At 46.1% G+C, this 22,338-nt stretch overlaps 1 protein-coding gene across 2 annotated transcripts in view; it reads right to left on the bottom strand.

The window, feature by feature from the left end:
• Nucleotides 1-22,338, bottom strand: part of RHBDL2 (rhomboid like 2) — a 35,563-nt gene that overhangs the window by 4,259 nt on the left and 8,966 nt on the right. For both annotated transcript variants that reach the window (XM_040337195.1, XM_040337194.1), the window contains 5 exons: nucleotides 15,449-15,676; nucleotides 11,390-11,538; nucleotides 8,146-8,258; nucleotides 6,961-7,061; nucleotides 2,574-2,634 (listed from right to left, as the gene is read on the bottom strand). In XM_040337195.1, the coding sequence (XP_040193129.1) occupies nucleotides 2,574-2,634; nucleotides 6,961-7,061; nucleotides 8,146-8,258; nucleotides 11,390-11,538; nucleotides 15,449-15,655 (631 nt within the window). In that variant the 5' untranslated portion in view covers nucleotides 15,656-15,676. The remainder of the gene's footprint in view (nucleotides 1-2,573; nucleotides 2,635-6,960; nucleotides 7,062-8,145; nucleotides 8,259-11,389; nucleotides 11,539-15,448; nucleotides 15,677-22,338) is intronic.

Genomic DNA, 22,338 nt, shown 5'->3' with positions numbered 1-22,338 from the left:
GTGTGGGAGGGAGCATGGAGGGAGACCTGCTAAAGGGTTTTTAGTTAAAAGAGACGTATGTTTTTTTTTTTTTTAGAATCATACTTACCTATGTGGATGCAGCATCTGTCCCCCAGCGCCTCTAAAGCGTCATACACACGATCGGATTTTCCGCAGACAAAGCGTAGGACTTTTGTCCGAAGGGTGTTGGCCAGGAATTTGTCTTGCATACAAACGGCACACAACTACAAACACAAAACTTTTTTTTTTTTTTCAGCTCTTTAGCGCCACCCTTTGGGCACCTTCTGCTAATGTCGTGTTTGGTGAGCATTGATTCCGAGCATGCACGTTTTTGTTCTTTGGACTTTTGTCCAACAGACTTGTGTACACACGCTGGGAAAATATGACAGACAATTGTCCACGGAAAATTTTAAAGCCTGCCATCCAACATTTGTCTGCGGAAAATCTCACAGCAATTGTCCACTGGAGCATAAAAACGGTCGGATTTTCCGCCAACAGCCTGTCATCACACAATTCCCTTTGGAAAATCTGATAGTATGAGGCTTAACACTGAGAACCGAGCAATCGAACACCACTGATCACTGGCTTCTCACAGCTCCATGACCAGAGAGCTGCTGTCAGTCACCGGCTCTCTGCTCTGCCCTCCAGCGCTCACTGGAGCACTGAGTTGTGGAGGGGGCGGGAGCTTCCGGCTCAGGCTCTCAGTGGCTCGCTGAGAGGCTGAGCCGGGTGCCGGTCCAGGCATGTGGGCAGAGCTCGACTTCAATGTAGAGATCTTGCCCGAACCTAGACTGGTTCGGTGATGTCAGCCAACAGAACAAACTGCACTCCTGTGAACCACAGGAGAAGTACAGCTAAATGAGCTTTGTCTGTACTTCACCTTTAATGTGCACATATTCTTTAAACACTTTCAGTCCTAGATTGCCTCACTTTTGAGGCAAATTATTTTAACTGTATTTATAGTCACAATTTTGCTTTAGTTTGGATATAGTGGTAAAGTATTAGAACTCCTTTTCAGGTTTTACTGCCATCTGAGGATATGATAGAGAGATTCTTTATATTCCTGTTTGGTAAATGGATGTTCCCAGGACAGGAAGGGGGGTGTATAATGGAGCCCCAGATAGCAGTAAACCTAACAGGGATTCTGACCTTTTCCTATTCTCTTCAGAGCTAAAAAAAAGTTTTGGGTACAGATAAGATTTAATTTATGTTGCCCAATTGCCAATTGGAAAGAGGATTTATCATTAGAATTTGTATTTTACATTTTTTTGTGAAAAGTACTTGAAGTACTTTGTCCCAATGTTTCTAAGTGCTTTTTAACTCTAGTTATGAGTACTCACCTGCCACTCTCCTCCTGCCATAGCTGATCTGACAACAGGTGTGAAGGAGATGCCTCATTCACAGTTGCAGTTTGTCTCGGGTGTGAACACTTTCCCAAGGCTAGGAAAGACAAGAGGAATGCAGAGCCTGGCATGTCCTCTCTCCCTCTGCATTCTTCTTGCCATTGCTTAATTCAGGAAAGTGTTCACAGCCAAGACAAGTTGCAGCTAGGAATCCTTCAAAGCTTTTTTCGAATCAGCCGTGACAGAAGAAGAGGAGGAGCAGGTTGAAAAAGGGTTAAAAAGCACTTAGAAACATGGTACAAAGTACTACATATACTTTTTGCCATAGGGGGCAAAATTGTAAAATAAAAAGACAGATCTTCTTTATTTCTAGCAGCTAAAACATTTTAAAATAAAATCACAATCTCTATACTGCGGATATCTTTGATACAGTGTCAAAAAGTATGTTCAACAGGAAATATATTAAGGGCACTTTCAATCGGGCTTTCAGGCGAACCTGATCGGAAGCTCAATGAGGATCTATGGGCAGGCGGATGTAAACCGGCTACCTTCTACTGTACCTCCGAATTCATCCAGGTCCAGGAAAAACATAGAAAATGCTACATCCTTTTCTGTTTTTATGGACTTGAACGTGATGCATCAGATTAAATGGACATAAGTCTTGTAACATCCAGCTACCCATAGAGGCTTTGTGGTTCCACTCCTGTCCACTGTCAAAATACAGTCACAATTTGAATGGGCACGGATGTAAAAATCTGTCATCTGTCCTGTGCACCTCCGATTCAACAGGGGATCTGCTCATGAATCCCCTGCAGACTGGAGTGGACAAAGGTAATGGTGAAAGGTCCCTAAGACTAAATGATTTTTTATTTGTATATGACAGAAGGCTTCCCTGACAGCAATTTAGATATGTATGATCTCCTATTGAGCCCTGCCAGTAAACCATAAGCATGCCTAGAAAGCCGCTACATGTTCAGGAATCACAGATTCCTTATTTAATGTTAAATTTCAATACATTTAATTGAATGTATTAAATCAGGATAATAACAAAAAAGAAAGATGTTAAGTACAAACACTGTATGTATGGATCTGAATCCAATTACAATTTCCATAATCAGGTTTCATTAGTTTGTTGTTTAATATTTTTAAGTAGATATCAATCTATGCACTGTTAGATATGACACATGAGATAACACTAAAAATAGTAAACATTAATATTGTGATTCTTACCTATTACTATAATGAAAAGAATTCTAAAAATTCCAAACAATGGTACCATGTCTTTGAAATTCTGCAGAGAGAGAGGTAAAGTGTATTATAACAAATGAACACACTTCTCATAACCCTAACAATACAGTAATGATTAAAAGGCAACTTTTAACTTAAACCCAAAAACAAACACTTAATACAGTTACCAGTCCTTAGATGCGTTGGCTGCATTTTGTTTTCATTTTTCAGACTAGGAATATTTTCAGCAACTACAGAAATTATCTGGTAACTGTGAGCTGAACTGAAAGCACAAACAATCTCATCTGCTTTGCATGTGTAGCGGGGTATCACCCTTTTGATGTGATATAAAAGACTACCAATGCTGATCGTGAAGGATCTTAGCTCCCTCTTGTGGCCGAGATGGGTTAGAGCCACCTGTTGTTTACATTTTGTTCTGGTACCTCAGAGAATGTTGGGGAATTGAGTTGAGGAGAAGAAGAGACTCCATTTGCCCTGACCTGTAATAAACTACCAGAGACCAGCTGGATAACCCCAAGATACTTTGCCTTCCACGCCGCCTGCTGAGGGAGGAAATTTAAGGAGGTGGACGTGTTTGGCGCGCTCTCTCGGGACCGCCTCTTCAACCCAGGAGTACACTGCCAGAAGTGTCTCCACGGGGAGTAGGCCGCAGCTGGCGAAGCGCCTTTGTAGAAGAAGAGACAGAACCTCTGTCGGAGTGATCGGACGGGCTTCCAGTATCCCTGCGACCTGTCTGAGAACCGAAGGCTGCCGGCTAACAGGACTGTGACTGGAGATCAGGGACGGAGTGCCACAGAAGGACAAGGCCTGAACCGGTTGGGTGAGACGGGCACTTGCCCGAGAGTACTGACTATCTTGCGGGAGGGTGGATTGCTGATATCCATCTTTGCGGTTTGACTGTTCAGGGAACTTTCACCAGTTTACTATTTCCCTTTTGGATTATAAATTGCTCTTTACGCGCCAACGCACAAGTGCACAAACTGTTAGTATAAAGTTGTATTGAGGTTAGGCCTGGGATGCCAGGCCATATCAATTAGCTATAATACTTAAGGACTATCTATTTAGTGTTGCATGCTGTTAATATTCATTTTATTGCTCGTTGATCGAGTAATTGGTTCTATTACATTATACAGTATTGTAGAGAGACAGAGAGCTGGGTGAGGCTTGGCAAGGGGGCGTTTCAATGTGTATGTTTTGTTGAAGGAGTCCCCCTTGCTGTGTGCTTACACAGGTCTGTATGACATTGTAGTTTAGCTCACACCTATGCATTATTATTGTTACTGATCCTGCAGGGCGCTGCAAATAATGTATCACTGTTTTACTCATGTTCCTTTGTTTCCATTTCAAGTAAAGTATTACTTTGGTTATCTTGAAGTTTGTGTGCAGCCTGTCTTTCATACTGCAGGATCCCTTCCATTTAAGGTACCCCTTTAATTTGCATAATCTGTTGTAGTGTAACGGGATATTGTGCTTCCCCACAAGTTACTGGGGTCCACAACTCCCATATTACCAGTTGTGTCAAGGGAGGGTTTTGAGCCACTTTAAGGGGTTGATCACAGAGCGTAGACCCAAAACAACCAGCAGCTCCTCCGGGGGTAGTGCTACACATGCAATTTGTGTTACTGTGTACAGTGCCTTGAAAAAGTATTCATACCCCTTGAAATTTTCCGCATTTTGTCATGTTACAACCAAAAACGTAAATGTATTTTATTGAGATTTTATGTGATAGACCAACACAAAGTGGCACATATGTGAAGTGGAAGGAAAATGATAAATGGTTTTCAAAATGTTTTACAAATAAATATCTAAAAAGCGTGCATTTGTATTCAGCCCCTTTTACTCGGATACCCCTAACTAAAATCTAGTGAAACCAATTGCCTTCAGAAGTCATCTAATTAGTAAATAGAGTCCATCTGTATGTCATTTAATTTCAGTATAAATACAGCTGTTCTGTGAATCCCTCAGAGGTTTAGTTAGAGAACCTTAGTGAATAAACAACATCATGAAGGCCAAGGAACACACCAGACAGTTGTGAAGAAGTTTAAAGCAGGGTTAGACTATGAAAAAATATCCCAAGCTTTAAACATCTCACGGAGCACTGTTCAATCCATCATCCGAAAATGGAAAGAGTATGTCACAACTGCACACCTACGAAGACATGGGTGTCCACCTAAACTGACTGAGCAAGGAGAACATTAATCAGAGAAGCAGCCAAGAGGCCCATGATAACTCTGGAGGAGCTGCAGAGATTCATAGCTCAGGTGGGAGAATCTGTCCACAGGACAACTATTAGTTGTGAACTCCACAAATCTGGTCTTTATGGAAGAGTGGCAAGAAGAAAGCCATTGTTGAAAACAAGACAAACAAAGTCCTGTTTGGGGGACACAGCAAACATGTGAAAGAAGGTGCTTTAGTCAGATGAGACCAACATTTTACTTTTTGGCCTAAAAGCAAAACACTATGTGTGGCGAAAAACTAACACTGCACATCACCCTGAACACACCATCCCCACCGTGAAACATAGTGGTGGCAGAATCATGTTCTGAGGATGCTTTTCTTGAGCAGGGAAACTGGTCAGATTTGATGGGCAGAGGGATGGAGCCAAATACAGGGTAATCTTAGAAGAAACCCTGTCAGGCCCCGTACACACGACAGAGTTTCTCGGCAGAATTCACCGAGAAACTCGGTCAAAACCCGGATTCTGCCGAGAAACTCTGTCGTCTGTACAGTTTTGGCTCGATGGAGCCGCCGAGGAGCTCGACGAGAAAATAGAGAACATGTTCTCTATTTTCTCGTTGTTCTATGGGAGAAGGCGGCCCGCCGAGCTCCTCGGCGGCTTCATCCCAAAACTCGACGAGGAACTCGACGTGCCAAGCACGTCGAGTTCCTCTGTCGTGTGTACGGGGCCTTAGAGTCTGCAAAAGACTTGAGACTGGGGTGGAGGTTCACCTCCAGCAGGACAACAACCCGAAACATACAGCCAGAACTACAATGGAATGGTTAGAAAGTCCCTGTCAAAGTCCAGACCTAAATTCAATTGAGAATCTGTGGCAAGACTTGAAAATAGCTATTCAGACGCTCTCCATCCAATCTGACAGAGCTTGATCTATTTTGCAAAGAAAAAATGGGCAACAATTTCACTCTCTAGATGTACAAAGCTGGCAGAGACATAATCAAATAGACTGGCAGCTATAAGGGGGTTCTACAAACTATTGACTCATGGGGGCTGAATACAAATGCACGCTACATTTTTCAGATATGTATTTGTAAAAAAAATTGAAAAACATTTATCATTTTTCCTTCCACTTCACAATTATGTGCCACTTTGTGTTGGTCTAACACATAAAATCCCAATAAAATAAATTAAAGTTTTTGGTTGTAACATGACAAAATGCAGAAAATTTTCAAGGGGTATGAATACCCTTTCAAAGCACTGTACAGTATCTCACGAGCTTATGAGCAATATTTTTAAAAACTGTGTCAGGCTGTCCATTTTTTGACAGCATTAGCTTCTACAAATGCTGTGTTAAAAGAGAAGTTCAGGATTAAAAACAAAAAAACGAAACAATCATGCTCTCCTGGGTGGATGCTGCATATGTCCACTGCCACCTCTAATACAGAGAACTGAGAGATTAAAGACTGCTGATTGCTCAATTCCCAGGTCCGCTCTGAGCAGAGAGCTGGTGACTGCCAGTCACTGGCTCTGCCCCTCCAACATTCACTGGAGTGCCGGGATGTGTAGGGGATGGGAATAGCTGGATAAGGATCTCAGGGGCACTCTGAGAGGCTGAGCCAGCTGCCAGTCCTGGCATCTGGGTGGAACCCAACATTAAAGTCAGGATCCCTCCAGAGCCTGGACAGGCTGAGTGACATCAGCCGACAGCAGACTAGCCTTTGGCTCAACTTCTCCTTTAACACAGCAACTCTCAACTGTAATTTTAAAGAAGAACTAAACCCTTCTATTCTTTTTAGATAAGGAAGCTGCCATCTTAGCCTCTGTTTAATCTTCCACTGCTATGGTGCTGCACACGTGATCAATCATGACACCAGCCATTTGATGGTTTGACAGTTTAAGAGCAAAAGCAAAAAAGTGACAGTTAGCATTCATAGCATGCCTTAATTGTAACAGTTTTTTTGAAAATTGATGGGATAAGGTTCCGCTTTAATACCAGTATCAGTTCTACCATTGCTAGCAGGATCGGTAGCTACACTATTGGCTATTATGATCTACTTTGGTATATAAATAAATCATACTGTATATCTCATTGTTAAAAAAAAAAAACTAAATTGGGATACCATTTACTTTGCTGCACATTATAACTCTTAACTCAATGAAATTAAGTGTCAAGAAACATGTCAAGACACTCACAACTATGACATTCATGAAATAGCCACCAATTAAGGCATATACTCCTCCAGAGGCACCAACCAGAGCCAGGTATGGATCAAAGATAGAGCTGGCCAATGATCCTGAAAATGACAAGAAAACAATGTATTTATATTAATATGTGCCAAATATTTCTAGCAGCTTCAGAGTGAATGGGTTGGGTGGAACAGTAGGTTTCATTTGTTTACATTTTTCTTGCACTGTTCAGTGTATAAGGGCCCTTTCACACGGAGCGGATCCGTATTGATCCGCCCTGTGTGTGTCCGTCGGCTCAGCGGGGATCCTCTGTAAATCCCTGCTGAGCTGTCGGCGGACAGGGCGGTCCCCGCACACTGTGCAGAGACCGCCCTGTCTTTGCTCTGCTCTCCCCTATGGGGAATCGGATGAATACGGACCGTGTGTCCGTATTCATCCGATCAGTTCCGCCAGATGGAAGAAAAATAGGGTTTTCTTCCGTCTGAAAAAGCGGAACTTTGCGGACGCGGATCGTTACGGACGTTAGCGGATGCATCATCCGCTAACGTCTTTAATCCCACAGGGATACATTACAAGTCCGTAACCGGACGGTCCGTTCGTCCTCACGTGTGAAAGGGCCCTAAAGGTCGTTGATTGTGCTAATAAAGGACCTGCATACCTGTTTTGCAGAGCCATATTATGCAAGGATTGTAGATGTATCAACTGTGGCTTTAATAGGCATGTTTCATACACACACGTGTTAGGGCTTTCCATTAAACACAGTAGATACATACAGGGGAATTCATAAAGAAAGTCTACAAAACTCTTTAGAATTTGGATGCCCCTCTGCATGACAAATGCTGGTATGGGCGACAGATTCATGTATCTGTTGTGCCAGGCATGTGCTCCCTGGGGTTGGAGTGTCCACAGAGACATTCCGTCCTCTATGTAGCTTAGCTCCTTGCTGCCACTGCAGCGGTCACAGAGATGCAACAGTAGCTGAGGAGCTTTTACACAGTGGTGCTTTTAAGAACTACATAAATCTGCCCCACGTGCCAGTAAAGCCACCAAAATGGGCGGCAAGGATTTTTGAATCAGGTGCAGGCTATTTTAAAAGGACCCTACTGACAGAAAAATAATGAATGCTTTGTTAAATTCCACCAATAAAGTTAGAAGCTTAAAATTTTAAATTGTATCTTCAATGGTACTGACCTCCAATGACTCCTGCAAGGTACACCAATGCAATTCGATGACCTTTATGAACTAGCTCCAATGGGATGCCAAGAAGAAGCTGAAGAAACAGGTTACCAATAATGTGCTGTACACTGTGGATAGGAAACAGTCATGTCATAACAATGTAACTAAAGAAGCCTGAAAGTATTGATTTTAGGAAAAGAAACACAACAGATGAAATATTTCTGTACTGTTCACATTGTGATTGTGAAAAACTTTATTGACTCATACCCAATAGCAGTTGGTCCTTTCAGAAAGGGTTATTCCATTGGGTCTGCTGAGTGCATGGACAAGAATCCCTGTAGGATAAAATCATGAGCGACACGCAGCGCACCGTGACAAAATGTGGTTCTGGCCAAACTCTTAACAGTGGGAGGGGTTTAAGGAGTGTGGTTAAACAAAACCTGGGCTTCCTTGTACCTATACAGGGGTCAGCAGGGCAGGGCCCAGGGTATGGCAGAGAAGAAGGGTAACAAGGGCAGAGGACAGGTACTATATCAGCAGAATGGGAAGGGCACAATGGTCAGCAGCACAGAGGACAGGAGTCAGTAAGGCACGGTACAGGGGTCAGCAGGACAGAGGACAGGAGTCAGTAGTGAAGGGTAGAGGGGTCAGCAGGATGGAGGACCGGAGTCAATAGGGAAGGGTACAGGAGTCAGCAGGACAGAGGACAGGAGTCAGTAGGGAAAAGTACAGGGGTCAGCAGGACAGAGGACAGGGATCAGCAGAATGGGCACAATGGTCAGCAGCACAGAGGACAGGAGTCAGTAAGGCACAGTACAGGGGTCAGCAGGACGGAGGACAGGAGTCAGTAGTGAAGGGTACAGGGGTCAGCAGGAAGGGGGACAGGAGTCAGTATGGAAGGGTATAGGGGTCAGCAGCACAAAGGACAGGAGTCAGTAGGACAGGGTTCATTCTTCCTCTTAATCAAAATCCCCCCACCCCCCTCCTAGCACAAATTCACTCCCCCTCCCATTTCTCCTCTTAGCAAGAATATCCCCCCAATTAACCTTCCCTGTGCAAATAGCCCCCACCCTCCACAAACCTCTCCCCCTCATGTCATACGAGAGCTCCTCCTCACAGCACATGACACTGGTCGGATCCATAGATCAAATTGTACACTGTATAATTACCTGCTTCTGGAAGATGAGCAGCTCTTGGAGGACACAGGGGACACTAATCATACAGTGTAAAGTCCAATATATGGATCCGGTGTCACCTGGAGTCGGACCACTTGGCCTTCAGGAGAAAGATTAAAACCCATCTCTTCTGAGGTCAAGGGGTTCCTTACCCATGAAATGGATACAGCGCCCAGAGGCGATTCAGTTCGCATGTGTTGCGCTTTACAAGTCTCTCTCTCTCTCTCTCTCTCACCTGTCATATGGAGGATCGCTGGAATGACAGGAGAGGGAGAGCACAGTCACTGTCATTTCTCTCAGCAGCCAGGTACACTATCAGTTGGGGGTGGCCTGGGGGGTAGGCACAGATCAAATCAGGGGGGAGGCACTGGTGAAATCTGGGGGAAGGGCACTAGTGAAATCTGGGAGGGGACAGCCCAACCCACCAGCCCCATAGGTCTGGGCATGACATGACTCTCCCCACCTCCCCCCTCATGTCTGCATCACAGCTTCTGCTCTGCTCTGATCCTCACCTGTACACTGATGGGCAGTGGCATTGATCTCCTCACTCCTGGTGCTTGCACTTCGCCTCTCTCAACACCTTATTGACAGTTCTGGCCGGTGGTGCACAGCATACTTGGGAGTCGGGACAGCGGATACGGTACTAATTCTGCACCGGCACCCCTCTGGGTATTGCACCCAGGGCCACCGCCCCTGTACTTCACCACCCTCCGTATGCCATGGGGAGGGGCAGCAAGCCACTCTGCCATGCACTGAATATGTGTGTGGCAGCCAGCATCTCTCACCGCCGGGTGTCTGTCACAATACACAGCAGTGCAGAACCCTAAACACCCACACAAGGCGCAGGGCGGTTGTGACTGGGGCCCGCGCTAGTGTGTGCTTGCAGGCAAGCCACTGGAGCTAAGCACTGGAACTCCGGGACAAAGCCTTGATTCAAGGGGATGCTGGGACTTAGATCAAATCGCGGGACAGTCCCGGGCGGATCCTGAACAGTTGGGAGGAATGCATATACCAAATATTCATGTAACTACTACCAGTTTCACTGTATTATTTTATATTAAGCCAGCCATAGATAGTTTGAATCTCGACCGGTTCAGCAAGGACTAGCTGAGATTCAAACCATCTATGGGCAGGCTAAATGTACCCAAGTTAATTGACTTGGGTACAACAAGCATGATGTATTTTCAGCATTCAAATATTGCCAGCAGCTATAGCCACTAGAGATAATCAATGTGTTCTCCCAGTAGGGATGGCTCCTCATGCCCCCCCCCCCCCCAGGCAGAACCTGATAGCTTTGTGGGAGGCAGTCGGTCAGTGTTGATGAGGATTTGAGCGATTTTCTTTCCTGCATTCAGAAAATAAAAAAGTCACACCATCTATGACCTGCCTTAGCGATCCTTTATTGTTAATAAAAATACAATGTGTTGATACTGAGTGAAGGAGGTACTTACTCCTCCATACTCACTGTCAGGTCACCTGTGGCCAGGTGACAAGTGCACCCCGTTGGGGTCAGGGATGCACCACAGGGTAGTGAACCCTGTGGCCGACTGCTGCGATCAGAGAGGAAGCGTGAGCCCAAGATTCCCCAGGGCGCGGAGTCTAAGACCCAGCTTTGTGTTCACCAGAGCCTCTGGTGGTGAGGATGGCCTTTGCCGCAGCTGGATCCAGGTCGCGACCCCTGGGGTCCCCCAAGGTTACGCTCCGCAGGGAGAGAGGTGAATTAGCAACCAGGACAAGCGATAGTGATGGGTAAGCCGAGGTCGGGGCAACTGGCAGACAAGGGTAAACAAGGACCATGCCAAGGGTCAGGGAAACAGGCAAACAGGAGAAGTCAGAGACGAGCCAAGGTCGGTACACAGGAAGGTAAACGTAACACGCTGCAGACAGGAACAAGCTACAAACAAAGGTTGAACAGCACTGCAGACCTGTAGTGCAACAGTAAATATAGACTTCCTGGGATGGCCTGGGTGGGGCCATACAGGAAGGAGAGGTGATACAAAGGCAACCAGAACAGAGTCAGGCCTCTAATGAACAGATGGAGACAGGTAAGCTGCCAGACTTTATTGCATATCCATGACACTCACCCAGCATGAACCAGCATATAAGATATAAATCTCCAGGCTTCCTCTCTTTTTTCTGGTACGTAGGTTAAGGGGCTTTTAGTAATACCAGTATCCAGCGTGATCCATTGTTTCTGTGGCTTCCAGACTGCATAATATATGAATACTGCCAGCTGGTTAAAAGTAATAGAAAAAAAAGGCACATGTTACAAAGATGCCTTGCAACAAAATACTAGAAGAAAATACTACACAAATCTGAAATCATCAGAGTTAATCCGTCATAACTTACAAAAAAATATATTTATGAATTGAATACAAATGTCAGAAGTGGTAATTGTATTTAATAGAAAAATAGACGTTATAACATAATGCTACTTTAATATCTCATCATTTATTCCTTATCGTATGAAGCCAAGACAAAATTTAGCTTTACTTTCAAAAGGATGGCATTTGAAATAGTCGCCAATTGTGATAGACTCTGGCCCAGATTCAGAAAGCAATTGCGCCCGTGTAACCATAGGTTACACGGCGCAATTGCTGACTTGCTCCGGTGTAACGAGTGCTCCTGATTCAGGAACCTCGTTACACCGGCTGCAGCCTAAAATCTGCGCGGCATAAGGCTCTTATGCCTCGCAGATTTTAGGCTGCATTCTTGCGGGGGCCGCTAGGGGGCGCTCCCATTGTGTATCAGCGTGTAGTATGCAAATTGCATACTACCACTGATTCACAAGCTTGCGCGGGCCCAGCGCAAGCCAGGTACGGAGTTTCCGTACGGCTACTTTAGCGCAAGGCTGCCCCTTCTAATAGTAGGGGCAGCCAATGCTAAAGTATAGCCGGCCTTCCCGCGCCGTGAAATTTGAATTGCGCTGGACGCCATTCACGTTCACTTAGAAGCAAATGACGTCCTTGCGACGTCATTTGTCGCAATGCACGTCGGGAAAGTTTCCCGACGGAGCATGCGCTCTACGCTCGGTGCGGGAGCGCGCCTAATTTAAATGATTCCCGCCCCCGGCGGGATCATTTAAATTGCGTGCGCTTACGCCGGGCAAGTTTTCCGGCGTGCCCTCGCAATTTACGGAGCTACTGCTCCGTGAATCGAGGGCAGCGCAAAATATTTGCATGGGCGCAGGGCAAAATCGTTGCCCTGTGCCCGCGCAAATATAGCGCAAGCTATGCTGAATCTTTGCCTCTGTCTTCAGTTCTGATTAAAGCTTAGTACACACAGGCCGAATGTTGGCCGGGATCAGCCGGCTCAATAGAAACCGGCCGACATTCAGCCCATGTGTATGGCAGCCGTTCGGCCGTCTTGTGTCAAAAGCTAATAACCGAAAAAGGTCTGCCAACCGACTCCTGATCAGCGCTTTGAGCCAATGAGTGCTGAGTGAGTGAGTGAGTGAGTGAGAAACTTGTAAAGCGCAACACATGCGAACTGAATTGCCTCTGGGCGCTGTTTCCATTCCATGGGTAAGGAAAAACCCCTGGACCTCAGAAGAGATGGGTTTTAATCTTTCTCCTGAAGGCCAAGTGGTCTGACTCTAATCGGATGGTAGTTGGTAGTGCATTCCACAGCCGAGGTCCCTGGACTGCAAATCTTTGATCTCCTTTGGACTTGTATTTGGCTTTGGGTATTTGGAGTAGGTTTTGATTTTTGGATTGCAGAATGCGATTTGGGTTATGGGCTTTTATTTTTTCGCATAGATATTGGGGGGCATTTCCGTGAATACACTTATGCGTTAGGCAGAGCACCTTGAAAGTGATTCTGTCTTTTACTGGCAACCAATGAAGGGATCTCATTGAAGGTGAGATTGATTCCCATGTTTTTTTGCCAGTCACTCGAGCGGGCGTATTTTGAACGACTTGCAGACGAGTGATTTGGTATTTGGGGAGTCCTAGATAGAGGGCATTTGCATAGTCCAGTCTGGACTACGACTGCAATGTCCTCTTTCGGGATAAAGGGGACGAGTCGGCGTAGAAGGCGCAGCAGATGGTGGGATCCGCTGACTACTGACCCTATTTGTGCATCCATTGTCATGTAGGAGTCAAAAATTACTCCGAGACTTTTGACTTTGGTGCTAGGGGTGATATTTTTACCCAGAATGGGCGGGGGGGTCCAGGTTGACGCGGGGTAACTTTTCCGGTTTGCGTGAAACAGGAGAAGTTCTGTTTTTGAACCATTGAGCTTAAGATAACTGGATGTCATCCAGTTATCTATTAGAGTAAGGCATTTCTCTAGTCCAAGAGAATGATCCTTTTTGTTGCAGATGCGGAAATACAGTTGAGTGTCGTTTGCATAGGAGTGGTAGAGTAACTTCTGGTTCCTGATGATTTCAAAGAGGGGGCGGAGGTAGATATTGAACAATAGGGGTGACAAGGGAGATCCCTGAGGGACTCCGCATGATACCGTACGTTTTTCAGAAGCGAAAGATCCCAGTTTCAGTTTGTGATCGGTTTTCCAAGAAGGAGGAGAACCAGAGTAAATCACCTTCCGCTACTCTGGCCACTTCAGCTAGCCTAGCTAGTAGTAGTCTGTGGTCTACAGTGTCAAAAGCCGCGCTTAGGTCCAGCAGGAGACAAGATTCTCCTTCATCTGCGGCCTCTAGAACGTCATCCCATATTTTGACCAGTGCCGTTTCTGTTCCGTGACCCGGACGGAAGCCTGATTGGAACGTGTCGAGTAATTTATGGGTGTCTAAATGCATTTGCAGTTGTTGTACAACTTCTTTCTCCATTATCTTGGAGAAAACATTAAGACCTGTTATGGGCCTCCGGTTATTTGGGTCTTTGGGGTCAAGGGCGTTTTTTTTTAGGATTGGTTTTATTGTACCTTGTTTCAGCAAGGTGGGTACCATGCCCTCCTTGAATGATTGGTTTATGAGCTGCGTGATAGCTCGTGCCAGTATATCGGCACTTTCTTTCAGAAGTTTTGTGGGAATGATATCATTGGGTGCTGTGCTATTACGTAGAGTCCCAATGATGGTTTTAGTGGCATTGATGGTGATGGGTTTTAGAGTGAATTTTGGTGGTTGCGGCAGGTTTATGTGGGTATTAGGTTTGGGATTTGGGGAAAGGTTAGGGACGATTCCATTTTGCTGAATACTTTCACGGATTTTTTCAATTTTATTAATGAAATAATCTGATAATTCGTTGCAAAATTGTTATGAATTAGAATTGGGGGCCTCTAAGCACGCTGGATTCATCGTCTGCGAAACCAGCTTGAAGAGTTCAGGGGGGCGGTTCAGGGCATTTGCGATGATGTTGGAGAAGTGAATTTTTTTGGCCATAAAGATTTCTTCGTGATATTTCTTTGTTATTATCTTGTAGATAGTGTGGTTTTTATCTGAAGAGCTCCTTTTCCAAGCAGCTTCTGCTCTTCTACGCTCTTGCTTTAGCAACGTCAGCTGGTCATTAAACCAGCTGGAGTTGTTTTTTCGGATGTGAGTTTTGCGTTTTGGTGCCACCAAGTCAGCTGACTGTAGTAGAGCCTTGTTGATGGCATCAAGTGTTTCTGTGGCTGTTTGTTTTTGTTGGATTGTTTTTATTTTGTTCCCTAGTGTTGTTTTGAAGAGTTCCGAGTGGAGCTTCCTCTGAGATCTAGTCCAGTGAGTTATCACCGGTTTTCACGTTTTTTTAGGCCTGGCGTTATTGGTGATTTTGAATTTAATGGCATGGTGATCGGTCCATGGTAGTGGATCATTTTCCAAGACGTCTATTTCCAAATCTTGTTTGAAAATGAGATTGAGCATATGACCTGAGGCATGAGTGGGGGCTAGTATTAGTTGCTGCAGACCTAATCCTTCCAGATGGTCGATGCAGGCGTCGGCTACAGGGTCCAGTGAGGAGTTGGCCCAGAGGTTGAAATCCCCAAGCACCAAAAGATGTGTTCAGGCGGGGGGCTGTCCTCCTGTCAGAACACAATAGCACAGCAGGGGATATTGCTGTACTAACATCAGATTGTTAATACAGCGACTCCAACCTGAGCTGTCAGGTTTTTTTTGTTCATAAAAAAAATAAAAAAATAAATGATGGTATGTATTAGGCTTAACTTCTTCAAAGTTCAATGTTTTGTGTAAATTTACAACATACCTCAGCAATACTGATGATGATGATAAAAATTGGAGGCGGTAAACAGTTTGCCCTTTCTAGATACTTGTCTCTGAGGTCTGCAGGCAGCATCCAGTTTGAAATAGTTGTGTGGAATTTATCCCAACAAGTTTTAGGTGGAGGATCTTCAGCTGGTTCCTCATTCTCCTCCTCCCAGCCTCCCATCCTCTCAAGTTCTGTGCTAGTCATGTTAATGGTGTGGGTGCTAGTCTAGATGAATCAGAGAAAGAAAATGTTCATATTATTTACTGTCTGATCCAAACATCACTTATTCATACAATATTTTTTAGAATTTACTCTTTAACATATGTAGCCCACGGGTATTTAACTGTCAGGAGAGGGGCAGCTGTATTCTCACAGTGCGGTTGCTGCCCTGTGTGTATGTGTATCCACAAAAGACTTCTACACAGATACAGACAGTTTTATTTTTACCTTCATCCACTAAAGGGCCCGGGGGAACATGAATTACAAGAGAGACTCTGAGGAAAATCATGAATGTAGGTGGGAAGTGTAGGTAACAAGAGAGCGTCAGCTATTACCACAGGTTGGCTGCAAAACTGGCTAGGAACACCTTACTTTTCTATGCACCGACTCTTAAGGAGACACTACTTAGAGCGCTCCAACACATGGGTATGGGCCCCAATGAGCTGCCAATCAGAAGGTTAAGCACATGTGGACTTCTGACTGTTGCTGTGGTAACCACCTACAGGTTCTCTCCACCCCCTTAGCTAGGCCACCCTGTGTAGGTCTAGGAAAGAGGTAGATTTTTATGTGTTCATTGTTTGCAGCTTGCAAATTGTCTCAGTTCAGACTAATACTGAGCCCACATAAACATCGAGCCGTTTTGAAATGCGGTTTGACATGTCAAATCGCCGCCTAGTGCCAGCAACGGCACTGTCCGAATCAATGCAGCGCCGATTCCCAAAAGCAGCTAACCCACACGGATGTCTCTGAAATTGCTCCCGAAGTCAGACTGAATTGCGGGTTTGCGGTTTGAAATCAAACCCAAACGTGAACGAACGATGCAAACCAGGAAGTGAATGAGAGAACAGAAACTAGAATCCCGGAGGTGATATAGATGAAGGAATTTAATAGGTATTTACTCGTTTTGTAACAGAATCATTACACTATTCGGTCTGTCTACCTTGCAGACATTAATTTTAGGCAAAATTTTTTTTTCCTTTAGTGACCCTTTAAGCTTTTTCAACCAAGGCCCCTTTCACACGTGCGGACTGTTCAGATCCGCCTGTACCTCTATGGAGTGTCGGATGTCAGCTCCGATCAGCCCCGATCCGATCCTACAACAAAACACTTACTAAACAGTAAAGAAGGGCAAATACATGTAACCGAAAGAACACCTCATCCACATTTTACATAACAAGTCATTTTACAATTTAGGGAAAGGGAAATAAAGTAAAAAAGAAAGATGTAGTGTTTTTTTTTTTTTACTGAAATAGCAAATAAGACATCAAAAGGGCCAGAACTGTTTAAAGATTTGAGGCTTGTGTGCATGAAAGGGTGCTACTTACTGAGCCTTTAAATTATGCTGAATGGTTGGAAAGATTGGCTTTTTACTCTATTTATATTTTGGTGGTTTGGACACTTCTGCCAGCATAACCAGTGGATAAGTATAGCTGGTGGATGCTGATATAACTTATGCATTCCCACAGCCTTCCTGTAATGACTATAGAATAGATTCAGTGCTAAAGCCTTTTTTTTTTTTTTTTTTTAACAAACAGTTGTGCTTTATTGAAAAATATGTATTAGACAACATATGCAAAAAGCCAGATACGTGTCACAAACCAGGTAAACAAACAAAACACCACAATAGGCTAGTACAGTACATCTTACATGAATCACTGCAGACAATAAGCATTTCACAAGGTCCGTAAACCTAACACATTGAGGTTTCCCCGAGAAGAAGCCGTGGTAGTAGCAGCATTAGATATACCTAACATCCAGACCCCACCCTCCAACACTTATCAAGTCAAGTCAACGTCCAAGGGCCCCACACCTTGTCAAACTTCCAATGACATCCCCTGTTGGAATAGGTCATTGTATACAATGGTAGGGATGCGTTTACCATAGCCTCCCATGAGGACAATGTCGGCTGGTCTGGGGACGCCCACTTCATTAGAATTTCTTTTTTGGCATAGTAGAGGAGATAGGCAATGAGAAGCTTGGAGTGATGAGAGCGCTGGTCATCATCAGGAATGCCCAGTAGGGCCAGGGTGGGCGTAGGGACCAGGTTAAGCTGCAACCGAAGGTTGATTTAATCAAAGACTGCTCCCCAGTATGCCAATATGGCGGGGCATTCCCAGCATTCCCAGAACATATGTATGTAGGACCACTGGTGAAGTTTGCATCTAGGACATATAGGGTCCCGATCAGGGTACATCCTCTGCAACCTTACGTGTATAGTAAACCCGGTGGAAAAACTTAACCTGGATCAACCTATCTCAGGATGAAATTACAATCTTACAATCTTAGGTCCCCGCTCCAAACTATCCTCCCAATCCAGGGAGGGAATGTCCTCCTTCCAATATTCCCAAAGCTTCTAAATCCTGGGTACGTCAGTGCATAGAAGAGCTCCATACAGCGTTGACAATGGCTTGTCCAGTTCCCCAGGCATTAATATTTCTTCTCTAGGGTCCACTTTAAGAATAGGACTCTGAGGAAACTAAGCCGCAGCAGCATGTCGCAACTGGAAGTATCTGAACAGCATCCAACCCAGCAGCTGGAACCGCTGAGACAACTGTGCAAAGGTCAGGAGAGTACCCATGGGCATAATGTCGCTAATAGTTTTAACCCTGTATCTTGCCCACAGGATCTTGAATAGTACGGAAATGGGAAAGTGCAGGGTTACCCCACAGAGGCTGAGCAGGAGATAACTGGCCCGGGATGGAAAAGCGACGCGTCGCAGCCCTCCAGATTCGCCATGTGACCCTCGTCGGCCCCGGAAGGGCTCGGTACGCCCCCGGCCCCCTATAGATAATATTCCGGAGATCTAGCAGGGACCCCAGAAAGGCAGCCTCCAAGCAGGTGGCCGCATTGGCTCTAGAGCTCTGAAACCACCAGTAGGCAGATACCAGCATTGCCGCCCAGAAGTACACCTTAAAATTAGGCAGCGCAAGGCCTCCCAACTGAGGAGGAAGGTACAGAGTAATTTTAGCCAGACGGGGAGAGGCCCCATTCCATATAAAGGAGAGTAGGCATTTGTCTATTTCTTGAAAGAATGAATTTGGCACCCAGACTGGACAGTTACAAAATATATAGTTAAATTTGGGGAGATCGTCATTTTAATTAGGTTGATGCGGCCTAGCAGATTTAGTGGGAGCCCAGACCACGAAAAGCAACATGTTTTAAGCAACGTTAAAAGCGGTTGTAGATTTTTATCAAAAAAGTCGGTCACCTTTCTAGTCACCTGCACTCCCAAATACCGAAACTCCTCAACCCATTTTAGTGGGGAGGAAGGGGCCGAGGTGGTCGCCCGCTCATCAATTGGAAAAAGCACAGACTTGGACCAATTGATCCGTATACCCAAAAATGCGCCAAACGTATTAAGAATATTAAAGGCGGCAGTAAGTGACGGACCTGCATCGTTGAGGTAAAGAAGGCATCGTCCGCATATAAGGACAACTTCTCCTCCAAGGGGAATCAGCACAATAATCGCCTCCTCCATGGACTCAGGAAGACTGCCAATAGAAGGTAGGTCAGCCAAAAGGGCCTTCAATTTAGGTGCCACAGTTTCCGCAAAGTTTGAATAGAACTCGGCCGGGAGCCCATCCGACCCTGGTGTCTTACCCACCTGCAACGACCCAATGGCCCCCTGTATCTCCTCCAGCGATATATCTGCTTCTAGGCGTTCCCTGTCTGCCCCGTCCCGCGTGGATAACCTAACCGTCCCCAAAAAGGCTGCCAGTTCAGTCTGGTTGTAGTTGGCCCTGGAGCCATAAAGGTCCTCAAAGAACTGTGCGAAGCGTGAGTTAATGAGGTCTGGGGCCACGATAACTTGGCCATCCTCTCCCCTAATACCAGCAATGTGGGTAGTAGGATTCTGGCTCTTTGCCAGCCAGGCCAACAGGCGACCATTTTTGTCCCCATATTCGAAAACCCGCTGTTGGGAGTAAAACAAAGCTTTTTTCATGTTTCTACCCAAAGGGGCTGAGCGGGGCATGATCCGACACACCCCTTGGGAGTATACTTGCATCCGTCACCCAGCGAAGGGCGGCGACATATGCCAGGTCAATGCGTGACAAGGATTTGCACGAGGCAGAGTGGCACATAAACTCCCTGACGGCCGGGTGTAGGTGGCGCCACACATCCACCAAGGCAAATGTGGACGCCCATTGGGTCAGTGCCGAGGCACCTCCCCCCCCCCCCCGCAATCAATCCAATTCAGGGCATGGAGTCACGTTAAAGTCACCCAGAAAAAAACACCTCAGGGGTATCAAGCCCCAAGATCAATGGCATAATGTTATTGAGCATGGCGACAGATGCCGGGGGAGGCAGGTACAATCCCACTATAACCACATTCTTTTCATATATATTAGCATGCAATATAACGTATTTCTTATCCGGGTCTGTACGCACCTCCAGTATTCGAAAAGGCAACGATCTGCAAATTAAAATACTGACACCCCTGGAGTAGTTGGAGTAGGTGGCATGGTAATGCGCACCCACCCAGGGTCGCCGAAGACCGTTGATTCTAGAACCCTGGAGGTGCGTCTCTTGCAAAATGCAGACATGAGGATTATACTTGCGAAGAAACTTGAAAACCAGGGACCGCTTCACCGCCGAGTTCAGGCCATGGACATTCCATGAAATCACAGTAATCTGCGACATGGGAGGCTATAACAACATAGTAAAGGCATGGGTGATGCAGCACAGAAGAAAGGAGGAGAAGAGACCCCAGGCGGTAGACACCACAAGACAGATAACTCAAACATTTTAACATGCGATAAGCACAGGAGTTCCCCAGAACCCTCAGCATACATACAGTATATTCACAAAGCACTAAACTATACAAAAAAAAGTGTAAAACAGAACACAACACTGCTCCCATCCCTTCCCAACCAACATGGAGCACCCAATCCCACCCCCTCCCCGCCACCCCATCCCAATCATGGAGAGCATAAACCCCAAACAACCAGTCAGTAGAGGTTAACCTAGAGGGACGCGAGCCAGATGGATTGGCCCGTGTATAGAAGCACCTTCAGAACAGTTGAGATGCCGGCAACCAGTAGGCACATGAGTGCAACCATAACAGTATATGTTCCTCTGTGCACTTGATGTAGTAATCGGAAAAAATAAATTGAAAATAAAAAATAAAAATGTTTTGCAAAGTCAACACAGGAACAGAGAACCAGTAGAGATCAAGGAGATAAGCATCCCAACGAGGAGGCAAGTACATCCATGTGCTACTTCAAACACCTGCAAGCAGGGGCACGTACTTAAACGGTTGCAATCAGACTTAGGATTGGCACAACGGTGCCAAGGACAAGGAGGGCGACCCCCCCACCGCACCATATACAGGAGACAAAACAGAGGGGACCCTCTAAGCAGCAGTAACTGCAGGGATCCAGGAGTAGGCATAGGAACACAGAGTACCTCATCATCAGTGGTGGGGTGGCAGGGTATCCATCGACGCCGAGGCCTCTCGCGGGGAAGTAAAGAACCGGACGGTCTCTCCATACTGGACCCGGAGCCGAGCAGGGAATAGGACACTGTACCGGATATTGCGAGCATGCAGTGCAGCCTTCACATGATCAAAAGATTTCCGGAGTTTCTGCGTCTCAATGGAGTAATCCAGAAAAATCAGCAGTTTACTATGTTGATAGCGGACTTCTCCCTGGATTCTGGCGGCACGGAGCACCTCGTCCCTGTCCCTAAAGTTGAGGAGCCTAAGGATGAGAGTCCGTGGAGGAGCCCCTTGGGGCCCGGGCCTGGGCGGGACGCGGTGCACACTCTCAACTGTGTAGTAGGGGGAGAATTGAGCGTCGGGCAGCAGGGAACGCAGCAGATCCTCCACAAACACTGCAGGATTCGTGCCCTCCACCCCCTCCGCCAGACCCACTATGCGGAGGTTGTTCCTTCTATTACGGTTCTCTGCGTCGTCCGCTTTGTACTCCAGGGCTTTCAACTTGTTCTGCAGTGTGCGGATAGCAGAGGAGTGCTCAGTAACCTCATCCTCCGTGTTGATTATCTGCTGTTCCATCTCTGTTACACGGGACCGGATCTTGTCCACATCCTGCCTCATGATGCCCATGTCCAACTGCACTGCCTCAATCTTTGTTGTAAGTGTAGATTGGCAGAGGGAGATCGCTGAAATTATGTCAGACACATAGCTTGGGTGAGGAGAGGCGTCCGGCTCCGGCAGCTCTGTCTGTGACGCCATGTTTGTTCCCCCTCGTGGCTCTAGCCTGCACACGTGCGGGAGGCAGAGGGGCCGGTATCTCCTCAGCCAGCGGGAATCGGAGCCTCTTACCCCTGCCAGCAGCTACCCTGCCCGATCGGCGTCTCATCCGGGTGAGATCCTACCTGGTTCGAATGTACGGAGAGCCCAGAAGGATAAAAGGCTGGAATGCCGGCAGAGCTCAGTAATATGCGGCCGCTCCGGTGGCCATCTTGGACTCGCCCCCCGTGCTAAAGCCTTTTTACCTAATTGTACTATGCAATTCAGTAAATCTGGCCATGGTCAGGGACTGGCCAAATATGATCATCTATGGTCAGTCCTGTTTGAGAGCAGTTGATCTACTAATCCAGTGGTTCTCCGCCTTGCTAGTGCCGTGACCCCTTGATAAAATGACCTAAGTTGTGGGGACCCCTAACAGTAAAAATATTTCCGTAGCTTGGATTGTCAGCACCCAACG

The sequence above is a fragment of the Rana temporaria genome, chromosome 2, assembly GCF_905171775.1.
Source record: "Rana temporaria chromosome 2, aRanTem1.1, whole genome shotgun sequence".
NCBI classification, from domain to species: Eukaryota; Metazoa; Chordata; class Amphibia; order Anura; family Ranidae; genus Rana; species Rana temporaria.
This window is presented reverse-complemented; position numbering and strand designations above follow the sequence as displayed.